The following is a 12186-nucleotide window of genomic DNA, read 5'->3' on the forward strand; positions in this document are numbered from 1 at the left end:
GGGAAAGGGAGGGGGTGAGTGTGAGCAACCATCTCCTGTGACAATGTTACATTTCACTTCTGTGACTGGCAGCCTATATTCCTCTTTATTTTTGATTCTCACTTTAGTAATGATGTAATATTTTACACCGAGATGTCCTCATATAACCTTTATAATGTGCATTAAACAATGTGGCGAGTATGCGCCAAACGAAGTAGGCTTGATTAAGATAATAATGATAACAATAATATTAATATTATAATTATTATTATTATTATTTTCGTGATCATAATAGTAATACTCAGAGTTTATAGTGCAGTTTTTAAGATCCACATTACAAAGGGCTTGAAGAATGCTCTTTTAAAAACTTTATAAAGGAAACACAAATAAAACAATTACGAAAAAAAACTTGCAGCATAAAAACCAACCCAGTGAGGGTGTGCCTTTTGTAGTCCATCACGTGAACATTGTAGTTTTATCACAGCAGACCCACGTCAATAACATCCGCCGTCGCATCATCAGGGAGCCGAGGACTTCCTTGTAATACATCCATGGGAGAAGTGCAGTCGCGATCGTTTTTTCCTAAGTCCTCATGAATTATCATTCACATCTTTCCTTGACTTCGTGACGTTTTCTTGGGAGGTCAAGGAAAGGTGGTTAGCAACACGAAATACTCTCGGTCGCGGGATAGTTTCAATGCTGGCATGTCTCACAGAGCTGGTGACAACAAGTTAGGAGAGGCTCTCAACGCCAGCGGCCGGAACACGCATCTGGCACACTGAACGTGAGAGAAACCCCACGTTTTTTATTGAGAGTTTCCTACTTTTGCACCACCATTAGCGAGTGCTATTTCAAAGTTACATTAGCTCGTTAGCTACCTATCCAGCGTTAGCTTAACCATGACGCAGTACCGCATCAAGTGCGCTCACGTCAGTCGTGCTGAAATTGCTAAAAACTGTATCAAATTGTCCGAAATATAGTAGTTTTCCAATCACAGAGAAACAATTTTCCACACTGTATAACATTATGTCTTCAAATACATCAGTAATACATCTAAAAGAAAAAAATAATACAGCCTTTTTAACTGCTTTAATGACACCGAAAATGTTGTCAGATTTTTGAAATACTCACCAAATGAGAAGGGTTCCTTTAGAACGCAAGCGGTCCAGAAAGTTCCACCAAGTTAGTAGTCCGTAGAGCTAAGGGTCCTGAAAGTTCCAGAAGGTTAACAGTTGGAACGTTCAAAATCTGGCCTTCCATAGCATGCACGTGAGGCTATCCGTCAGTCTGAGTTACCGGGCAGTTTACACCATGTTTATACTTGTCTAAAAAAAAAACCACATCCACACATCTGGATATAAATGTATAACATAGAGAAGTGAAGTAATACACGGAAGTCTGTTAGCCTTTTAGCAATGCCGGTTCCCTCGTCTTCGAGTCTATGGGTTTTTTGAATGGGTTTTCTGTAAAATGCCTTAAATGAGGTCTGTGGTTAACACAGACTAAAGATATTGAGACATTTTATTCTGCAACATAAAGTACTTCTGCTTAAACCCAATTTTTTAACTTTTAACATTTTACTTTTAAAAAAGGCGGTTGCTAACAAGTAGATAATGGGACTAGAGTGTTTGTCGGGGATGTTAGACATCATCACAACGGACACAGAAACTCATTAAACCCACCTCTCCGCCTTTACAGCTTTACAGTTACATTCTAACTTGTAGATTTATGTTTTTATAATATTTTTCAATTGTGTTTTAATGGATCTTTCAGGCTAGCTGAAAGCTGTCTTTGTAAGATTTTTGGGGTAAGAGACACCTAACCTTGTATTTCTCACAGATTATACTATAGATAAATATTCCAACTATGTTAATGTAATTTGGAATAGAACACACACTGTAATTATTTGCTCTGTGTGAGTTTGTGTGTGTGTGTGCCAGGGATTGGATGTGGTTGTATGCTTTCCCAATGAGGTAATACAGTTTTTGGTCTTATTTCTAGTTTTTTTTTTTTTTGCCATTTGTTTACACATGTTTTTGATTTGGACCTCACTCCCTCGCGCTGCAGTTCACACTGCATTAAAGACATCGGTTTACATTCTTTCTTCAGCACTTTGAATAATTGTTTGATTGTTGGATTTATTATTGAACGTGAGACAGTTTAATAGCCTTGATACTGTTTGTCTAAGGTTAAAGTACAAGTGCACTGCAGGTGATCCGTTTTATATATTCACACACACACCTGGCTCTGCCCTGCACATTCCTCTCCCGCTCTGTAACGTCTCTTTAGTCTCATCAAACTAGTGAGTACGAATGCAAATAGCCCCATTGTGGCTCACAGACCTAACATGATTACATTCTAGTACGGTTCCTCCCTGGAGCCATTTCCCGCACCAGTTCTCGCTATAATATTTCTAATTTAACTCTCTAAAAATAAACCCCGGAGGATGTGAAGGAATAATTGCCTTTTTTAGCAAATCTCTCTCTACGCTGAGCGGAAATTTGGCCACGCTAATTCAATAGCCAGAGTCTATTGAAATGTAAGGAAACCCGTAGCTTTTGTAATTATATGTGGCCCATATAGGCTCACATGTGAGGCGCCATGAAAACAGGAAGGAAATGCTGCAGTGAAAAGTGTTGTGACCAAAAGGGATGGTTAGTGTTGAGAGGAACTAATCAGGAATGTTAGGTCAAAGCACACACGCAGGAAATGATCAGAAAGTGCTCATGTGCACGTCGTCATGTTTTGTGCATGTGTGTGTGAGCTCAGGTTTGTGTTCGAATGTCTTTTTCACAGCCTGCACGTGTCTCCCACCAGCAGTGTTGTTTTCCTCAGACTGCAGTCGCTGCCAGAGGCTGAATTCTGCTTCAGACCAGCTTGTTGGACACTTGTGCTTGCGCTGTCTATGCTTTTTTTTGTAGTTTGCAACACGTGAGGTGGTGAACTTGCTCTTGGGGTTGGTTTGTTTGTGTGATTTTGTGCTTACATGTCTACATGTGTGTTCCTTCAGGGGTGCTTTAGGTGCCACATTAGGTTCATATCAAGGGCTGTTTGCTCCCCTCTTTACAAGCCAACGAGGGTTTTATCTTGTCGCCTTTAAAAAATGAATAAGCAAAGTCAGCAATAATTTATCAGTTGTCTGAGTCATCATTTAAAAAAGCTTAAAGTTAGGAGAGATAGCGGCGCTTGATTGTTATCACATACATTTCGGTTTTCTTCAAACTGGCTTGCCTGCATATTTCTGAAAGTCAAAGTGAACTTTCTCTGCAATGCAGGGAGGCGCGAGGGGATCTGACTGAGAAGCAGAGGACAGTACTGGCGGACAGCCTGTCTCGCAAGCACCCCCGCCCTTAATTATGTGTAACTTTAAGCCTCGATAACATTTAAACTGTTGAGTTATAAAGTACTTCACCCCTGTACAGTTGACATGAGCATTAGAATTAGCTGCAGACCCAGGCTATAAACATGTTTGTTTCTGCTGTAAAGTTGGGCATTTTGACATGAGTGTCTATGGGGACTGGCTTGCTACTGGAGCCAGCCTCAAGTGGATATTTAAAGAACTGCAGCTTTTTGCACTCCACATTTTCAGCCCCAGAGGTTGCCTCTTGGTCCTGATGGATTTTGTAATACCATTTTTATCAATAGTTTAATATCTGGAGGTATCGAGATTTGAGTTTGCAGCAAATATCCATACAATATGGTAAATAGACTGCATCTATGTAGTCTTAGCGACCACTCACAGCTCTTTAAAACATAGGCACCATTCATCCATTCATACACACATTCATACATAAAATAAAATGTGCCACCTGCTCATCAGAGAAGCACCCACACGCACTCACACAGCAATGGCTCAGCCTCTGGGAGCATTTTAGCATTCAGTATTTTGCCCAAGGATGCTTTGACATGTAGACTGCAAGGACAGGAATTGAACTACCAACATACTGATTGGTAAAGGCCCACTCTGCCCCGTTACTTTATAATGTCTATGTAATCTTATTGCGCTCCAGAGTAAGAAAACAGTGGATGAGGGTTGGCTGCGTTAATGAGTGTCACATCCCGGTTCTTTTTCCTGATTGGAGACAGCCAGTCTGTCACTTTGGCCTTTTTTGTGACTTCCTGTCTTCTCTTCCTCTTCCTGTCAGGGGGCCGAGTGAAAACCTGGAAGAGAAGATGGTTTATCTTGACTGACAACTGCCTCTACTACTTCGAATACACAACAGTGAGTGTCAAACTAAGATGATGTTTTGATAAGTAAAGTGTCTCTTTGCTTTGTTTGTGTGTCTACAGATGAAGAAAATATAAAATGAATATTTGCTGGTTTCCAAAGCCAGTGAGGATGTTTCAGAATTTGGGGGTGCCATAACAAATCCTGGTATTTTAATAATGGGGGGGGGGGATTAACGCTCCAAGAAATAAGGACTGAGGTTCTTCCCAGGAAAATAGTCCTTCTAAAAAAATTTTTAAAAAAGCATTTTTGGAAGAAAGAGTTTTTTAAAAAAAAAAATCCAAAGAACAATTGTTAAGGAAAGAGAGAGAAAAGCAATGGCGCTAAAAGATCCTCACCCTCAAATATTCAAATGTTTGTACATGTTTCAAATGGTAGTTTCAAACATAGATGTATCTGGTTCCAACCCTGATCTGTGCTGATGACCTTTGGGTAGTGACCGAAAGAACGTGAACACGGATACAAGCGGCCGAAATGAGTTTCCTTCGTTGGATGACTGGACTCAGCCTTAGAGATTGGTTGAGGAGGTCAGACATCTAGAGGGAGCTCGAAGTAAAGTCTCTGCGCCCTCACATCCAAAGGGGCGCCAGTTAAGATGGTTTGGGCATCTGATCAGGATGCCTCCTGGGCGCCTCCCATTAGAGGTCTTCTGGGCATGTAAAACTGGTAGAAGGCCCGTGATAGACCCCACTTGCAAACTTTGAAGCTTTTGTGTCTTTAAAAAGGTGGTTGCTAACAAGTGGCTAAATGAGACTACAGAACGTCATCCCACCGAACCACACAGAACACGGCTTTACAGCCTCGTAGAGGTGACGATGCAACCGTAGTGTAGGTTTTTATAGCCTAGCAATAGCTTTTTACTTTCGGTGATTGCACCTAGGCTTCAAAAATCCTAAAAAAGGTGTTCATTTGTGAAGACTATTTTGCTTAACAAAACATGCAGGTATCATAAATGTTTATTTGCAACAGAGTTTGTTTTCTGCAGTTATCCAAAATCCAATGGAAAAATCTCATAACAATAAATGTTTCTTCAACTGTATTTTTAAAAAAAATTGGCTCCATGTGTTTTTGTGATTGTCAATCCATAGTGCCGCTCTCTGTAAGAATGAGCTTAAATGTGCGTCATTTAAGATTTTTATCATTGCCTCAATGTCCCTGCTAGCTGCTACATCAGCACTGTCCTCTCTCTACTCTGGTATTATCATTCAGGACACTATCATTATGTCCCGTCCTCTGGTCGGACTGCTCCACACACACACACAATATCTGCTCCGTTAAAGAGCAGCGAGGGCGAGACATGCAAAACATGTCACAGGAGATTTTATCCTTGTTTTTCCTCTTCAGTCCTCTTTCCTTTTTTATTGTGTCTTTTTCTTTTGTTCTTGTCTTTATTGTCAGTTTTTGATTCTAAAATGCACCACTTTCTTCATCTTTACCCACTTTCTGATTCTTTCTTGTTTGCTTGCTACCAATTGCTCTCTTTTTATATTAAATGGTTGTTTTTCTCCGTCTTCTCATTTTTCTTTATCTCATCCCTCTCTCCTTTAGGACAAGGAGCCTCGTGGGATCATCCCACTGGAGAATCTCAGCATCAGGGAGGTGGAGGAGCCCAGGAAACCTGTGAGTGTAGCCTCATTAGAGACCTCACCCTAAGATCATACATCAAGTGTCTTTTCTCCTGTTATCATGTGTATTAGATGTTTAAATTGTAATTGAATTTCTTGGTCAGAGTGCAGTCAAATCTCACAGTAACTCTCACAGTAGCACATTATTGATGTTCGGCTCGTTTTCCATTCTCCAGAACTGTTTTGAGCTCTACAACCCAAATCACAAGGGCCAGGTGATCAAAGCCTGCAAGACGGAGGCAGATGGGCGTGTTGTCGAGGGTAACCATGTGGTATACAGGATATCAGCGCCCACGCCGGAAGAGAAAGAGGAGTGGATTAAATCCATCAAGTAAGACCCCTGATAAGTTAAAGCAAAAGTCTGACATTTTAAGAAACATGTTTTTTTTTATAAATATATATATATATTTATATATAGCTCCAAGAAGCTACCCCATTTGTACAGAGGCTGGCTGACAACAGTCAACAATGTATAATATTCACATTGGGAGTAAACCTGCCTCCCATGTGAACTGTCTGTAGCATAGCGTAGGCTTTCGCTTCTTTATTTTTACATGGGTCAATATATAGTAGGCCTATATTTTCTTAAGTTTCAGGCAGTGCAAAAGGACTATAAGAGCAATGCCGATGTAGGAGAGACCCAGGAAATACACTGACATGGGTTTTAAAAGCACCTAAATCTATCCTGAGAATGTCATTACAAGATTTGATTTAGATAGTAAATCAGAGAACAACAGCTTGTTTGCTTTCTGCCACATACCATACAAAGCTCTCAGTAATAATAACCTTGCTGTTGGTGACCTAAATGTTGCTCTATAATCGCCTGCATAGAAGATGGTGCAATGTCAAAGAGAGTTGGCTCAGCAGAACAGAACACTTGTATACTGTAATATAGTGCAATCCCCCCCTCCTCCCTCTCTCCATACTCTCAAAGAGTATTCACTGGGGAAGTGATGGGGGATTAGTCACTGCTTATAGCAGCCCAGGGGTGAGCCAGCAAACCCAGTAAACCTATCCAGGAGAGGCAGCTCCAAACTGGGCTGACGTACTCGCAGCCAGGGAAGCTAACGAGCCGCAGCTTGTGCTTCACCAGAGGGGTCCAAGAGGACTCGGGGTCTGGGGAGATAAAAGGCGTTTTATGGAAATGATGATTTTCCCCCTCTTCTAAAGCAGAGATGATCACAGAGGCAATGCTGTATCTGCTTATCTTGACTCACAAACCCACAGACCCAGATGATGGTGGACCAAGTGGGTCAATTGAGAAAGCAGGTTCATAAATTAATACCATGCGATAGTAAACGTATGTTGTAGTATTTCTATATTTTGTATTTCCCACTCGACATATTTTTAAGGACAGAAATGATGGGGATGTTATTTTGAATTTGTCACGGCTGGCTTGCTTGGATTTGATCACCCTTCAGTGGAGTTTTTGTTTCCTGAAATTGGGTTGTGTAAAATGACAATGAGCAGTATGAAGGAGCGGGATAGTCATCTTATACAGACTCTTTCTTCCGCGCGTGGCGTTGTAAAGGGAATCAGAGATATCCGCAGTGGGGGGTTGAGCCTCTTCTTGCTTTGTGCTGGTGCTAACAGGATTTAGCAGCCGTGAAACTGGGCTCCTCAGAAAAGCCCAAATGGCTTCTTGACTCACTCGCTCTCATTGTGCGCTGTGTTCTCCAGCTCTGAAAAAACGGGAGCGCAGAAGAGTCAATAATTTTGAGCACCTTTGTTCGCCCTCCTTCAGACCTTTAGACATGCAGAATAGTGCATGGGTGAGTGTGTGATTGTGTGTTTTACTATGAGTTCTGGATGAGGTTCCAGCAAACTGGAGTACCACGAAAAAACTTGGGAGGTGGGGGGGGTGCCTCTTCAGAAACCATGGAAACCAAACTAGGTCACTGCACAAACTTTTTTCTTTTTTTTTTATCTAGTTAAGGCACTGGTTTGTATAAATGTGCCTACATTTCCATATCAAAGATGCTGGAGACCCTCCTCTCATGTGGCCTTATTATTTATTTCATCGCTGTCCTTTGATTGGCTTCTTCTCCAGGGCCAGCATTAGCAGAGACCCATTCTACGATATGCTGGCCACCAGGAAGAGACGCATCGCCAACAAGAAGTGAAGAGGGACAATCTTCTCCAGCTTCTCCATCTTTCTCTCCTTCAGTTCATGAACACGTAAACCACAGACACACTCCAAAGCTGGTTCACCACAGAAATTACTGTCAAAAAGACTTTGACCCCGAAGACAAACCTCGGTTTCTCCCCTGGACGTCTGTGTGCACTTGCTTGGGAGATATCACACAACTGAGGGAACAGCACAGCGCCAGCAAAACAGAAAATACATGGTTTGTTGCATGGAGCGGCACATGAACAACCAACCAGCCAGTTTGTTTCTCCTCCATCTCATAAACACCCCCTACCTCCCCCATTCATGGTCATAACATGTTTCTAGGTCTCCCTAAAGCACAACTGCCATGTTTCAGGTGCACATGCATGCATGTGGGTTATTATAGACCAATATGTTTGTGTTTGTATGTGTGTGTGTGTGTGTGTGCGCGCACGCGCGCGCGCGTGTGTGTGCAGCAGTGTGCATGCTATCAACGCACACAGCATCTACAGTGTTCCCTCCACTGTGCTTTATGAAGAAGTTGTGATTCAAAATCGGAGTTCAGACATATGGTCAGCTTCACAGGGAGTAAAAGGTGAGGGTGAATAGAGACGTTTAGAGGAAGTAAGGTAGGAAAAGTTGACAGATGGACATATTTTGGAGGTGGTGGGTGAATCAGTGCAACATAAACTCACCTGGACCGTGTCGTCATCTCACTCTGGTGCTGAATTCTCCAGGTGCCATGGCTGAAGCCCTGCTCAGAGTAACCTCAGAAAACAGCGCTGGCTTACATTTAGGATCCTAACAAGCATTACAGTCTTAAGTCAGCTGGGCTGATTTCATTTATTTGTGCAGAGCAGAGAATTTTGAAATGTGCATACTTTTTTAGTTTAGTTGAGTAGAAAAGGGGCTTTTTTGACAAAGCTTGAGATGAAACTTGCTTTTTGGACTTAAAGTTGTAATCCTAAAGATTTCAGTTCTTTTTGATTCTGTGACTCAACCGTGTTTTAGGACGACGACAGCAAGTTTGGTGTTATACTATAGCAAACACTCCTTCAGCAGCCGTGAGTCAATACTGCAACAGAACAGGAACCGTTATACCTTTACAGTGCAGCCAAACAAACTTGCATTGTTTTAATTAAGAAGTCTGATAATTACAACAGTAATGTGACAGTCTGTCACCTTCAGCTAACACTTCACTGTAGCTGCTCATTCTCATTATGAGGAAAACGGATTTTTTTTAAGCTAAAAATGACCATTGTCATGTTTTGTACACGTGGTTAGTGCTAGCCTCAGTGACAAATAAAATTGATTTCACTGATATCTTCACAGCAAAAGCTAACCAGTGTTTCACAATTGAATGCTTTTAATTTGGAATGTTAAGTTTGCATTTAGAAGTAACTTAATACAGCTCCAACACAGCGGAGTGTGCATGCATAGTTTGCTGTGAACCTCTTGCACAGGCGAAGGAGGAGTGGCGGACTCCACCACTACCAGTGCAAACTAACATTTGGATAGGTATCGCCACAATGCACATACATTAAAAGGCTATTTCAGAGTGAATGCTGAGCCTTAAATAGTGTCAAACACATGGTTTGATTTCATAAAGATCTTAAGGATTTACACTTAAAACAGTCCACAGGGCAGGTTTTATTTATGGCCGTGCAATGGCCCAAGAGGGTACCAGTCCGATTAAGCTTTTTTTTCTCTTGTGTATGGCCTATGTCAGTGAAGGTCGATGTATTGTTGTGATCCTGTTTGCATTTGGTTTGTATTCCTAAAGAACCCTTGCTTGCTTTTGTGTTTCTCTTTTTAAAAAAGTATATAAATATAACCAACTATCATTTTTGTATTTATTTTCATTTGTGAAATGGTTTAATACTACCTGTAAATGTTAAACAATGTATGCTTAAGTTATGTATGTATATATAATGTATAGGTTTTCTGGTCTCTTTGTTGTAGTATGCACACTCTGTGTAACATGTTTGAGCCTACAGGCAGACGTTTTGCATCAGCTGAAGTTTAGGGTCTTCTTTACAAAAGCCTTAAACATAATCATAAGAAAACATGATGAGGATGATGGGGATGATGATACTGGTCAATAACTGTGATGACGCTCTTTAAAAAGCCATGACGGACGAGTGAGAAAGATGGTTGTTTTTTATGATGATGATAAAGATTATAGTGAAAATGATGTTTGATGTTGATGATGATGATTATAGTGAAGTAATATTAGTTATGATGATGATGATGATGATGATGATTCTATCATTAATGATGATGTCAAAAACTATAAACACCAGTAGTTTTCTATGTGATTGTAAAATAAAATGAAAGCCTTGTGGTCAAGGCAGAATATTATCTTCTACTGCCCTGTGTGGGCTTATAGTTACATTAACTTTTATATTCTCTGTAAAAGCTATCGGTCACGTTGTACATTACGTGTATCTATATAAAGTATACATGAAGCGTACCGCGGATGTGTAGTGTATTCATTATTGATGCTTGTCTTGACCTACTTATTTGCATAAGAAATGCGCTTGCGTTAAGGAAATATACACATATTTCTTGCATGGTGACACACTCTCTGAATGTATAACATCGTTGATCACGCAGAGCATTAGTGAGTGATTCAACCCGGTCAAATGCATGTTAAATATACAGGACAGGCAAAGGAGAACATATTGAGTCCTTAAGAGAAATCTTGGTAGGAGAGAAGATGTGGAGAATACCTGGGGAGAGAGCGCCCTCTACTGGTTAATGAAATAAATATCTACAAAAGTAATAGATTAAGTCATAATAGTAATATCAGAAATATAAGTATATAAAAAACAAACCTTATGAACTTGATAGTTATGAAGGATTAGAGCAAAGGCTGTGGTAAGGTTTGGGGTCAGTCTGAGTAAAGGTAGCTTTGTTTTTCATCACTCACTCAAAATACACTCCTCTCATACCTATAATGTTCACAGAGTGTTTATTCAATTATATGTTGTAGTATGGAAGTATTTGTTGTCCCCACATGTGTGTAAATTGGGACAAAACACATAATTGCCTCTGAATACAAAGCAGTCCAGTACAGCACCACTCTTAACTACAGAACCTATTAAATAATAATTTTATTTACACATTTCCAACAATGTCAACATAAACTGAGCATTAGCACTGAACTTAAGTACGTTTGGAAAGATGGATGTTATAGCAGGACTGTGTTGGATTGTACAGGTTGTGACGCCCCCTGTGCTTGGTTCCTTTGCTGTGTCCGCTTTCACACTCCAGGCTGCAGACCTTGATTAAGTGCAAGCAGCATCATTGGACACACCTGAGCCAGGTGAAAAGGCCTATTGTCTTGCTGTACCAAACAATTTTAATAGTTAAACACAGTGTTGCCAAACCAATACTGAGTAAAACAGTGCTCAAAGGGATAATTCATCCCTAAAATCAAAAATACATGTTTTTTTTAATTCATTATCTTACCTCTAGTGTTATTTATCAATGAAGATAGTTGAGGTTGATTGAGGTGCTGAGTGTTGGAGATTTGGGTCGTAGAGATGTCTCTGCCTCTATCAGTGTAATGGAACTAGATGGCACTCAGCTTGTGATGACCAAAGTGCCAAAAAAAGAAATCATGACCCGTTTAATTAATCCAGAGAAATTGTTGTGTGCAGTGTCATGTTGGGACAATGAGACAATATACATTTATCAACATTCAAACATGTAAATGCTTGCATGTTAGCTGAAAGGCTGGTTTTGATGTGAGGCTACCTTGAATAATTAAAATGATATAATACACCAGTTAAAAACTCACTACATTATGGTAAAAAGCATATTTGTGCACCTGGGTCTCTCTGCTCAGTTTATACAGAGAATTTAACATTTTTATCACAGCTTACCATTATGATGTCAAGATGTTAGAGAAAAAACAGCAACAAGTAAACGTCAAGCGAACCCAACAACACTTCAGCAGGCCAGGTGCTTGTTGGTAGGACTTCTTCAGCCTCTTTTCTTTCCAGGAGCGTTGCCTGCTCGCTATCTGGTGGTTTTTATAGAAGTGATGGATTGTCCTCTCGTTGCACCACAAATGACTGCCTCTGTGTTAGGTTTGCCTAACATGTTTGTTTTCAGGTGAATTTTTGCTGTGTGACATGATTAATTCTGCCACAGAACGAAAAGGTCCTACAGATTAAGGAGCGTTACTTTGTTGTAGAATGGGGAAGCCGAGATATGCACAAAACAGAAACAGCTAA

At 40.5% G+C, this 12186-nt stretch overlaps 1 protein-coding gene across 2 annotated transcripts in view; it reads left to right on the forward strand.

The window, feature by feature from the left end:
• LOC121956446 (cytohesin-3) overlaps positions 1-10415 on the forward strand; it is a 47537-nt gene extending 37122 nt beyond the window's left edge. For both annotated transcript variants that reach the window (XM_042504656.1, XM_042504657.1), the window contains exons 10-13: positions 4125-4201; positions 5756-5827; positions 6009-6163; positions 7883-10415. In XM_042504656.1, the coding sequence (XP_042360590.1) occupies positions 4125-4201; positions 5756-5827; positions 6009-6163; positions 7883-7955 (377 nt within the window). In that variant the 3' untranslated portion in view covers positions 7956-10415. The remainder of the gene's footprint in view (positions 1-4124; positions 4202-5755; positions 5828-6008; positions 6164-7882) is intronic.
• Positions 10416-12186: the final 1771 nt, after the last annotated feature.

This window comes from Plectropomus leopardus, chromosome 17 (genome assembly GCF_008729295.1).
Source record: "Plectropomus leopardus isolate mb chromosome 17, YSFRI_Pleo_2.0, whole genome shotgun sequence".
NCBI lineage: Eukaryota > Metazoa > Chordata > Actinopteri > Perciformes > Serranidae > Plectropomus > Plectropomus leopardus.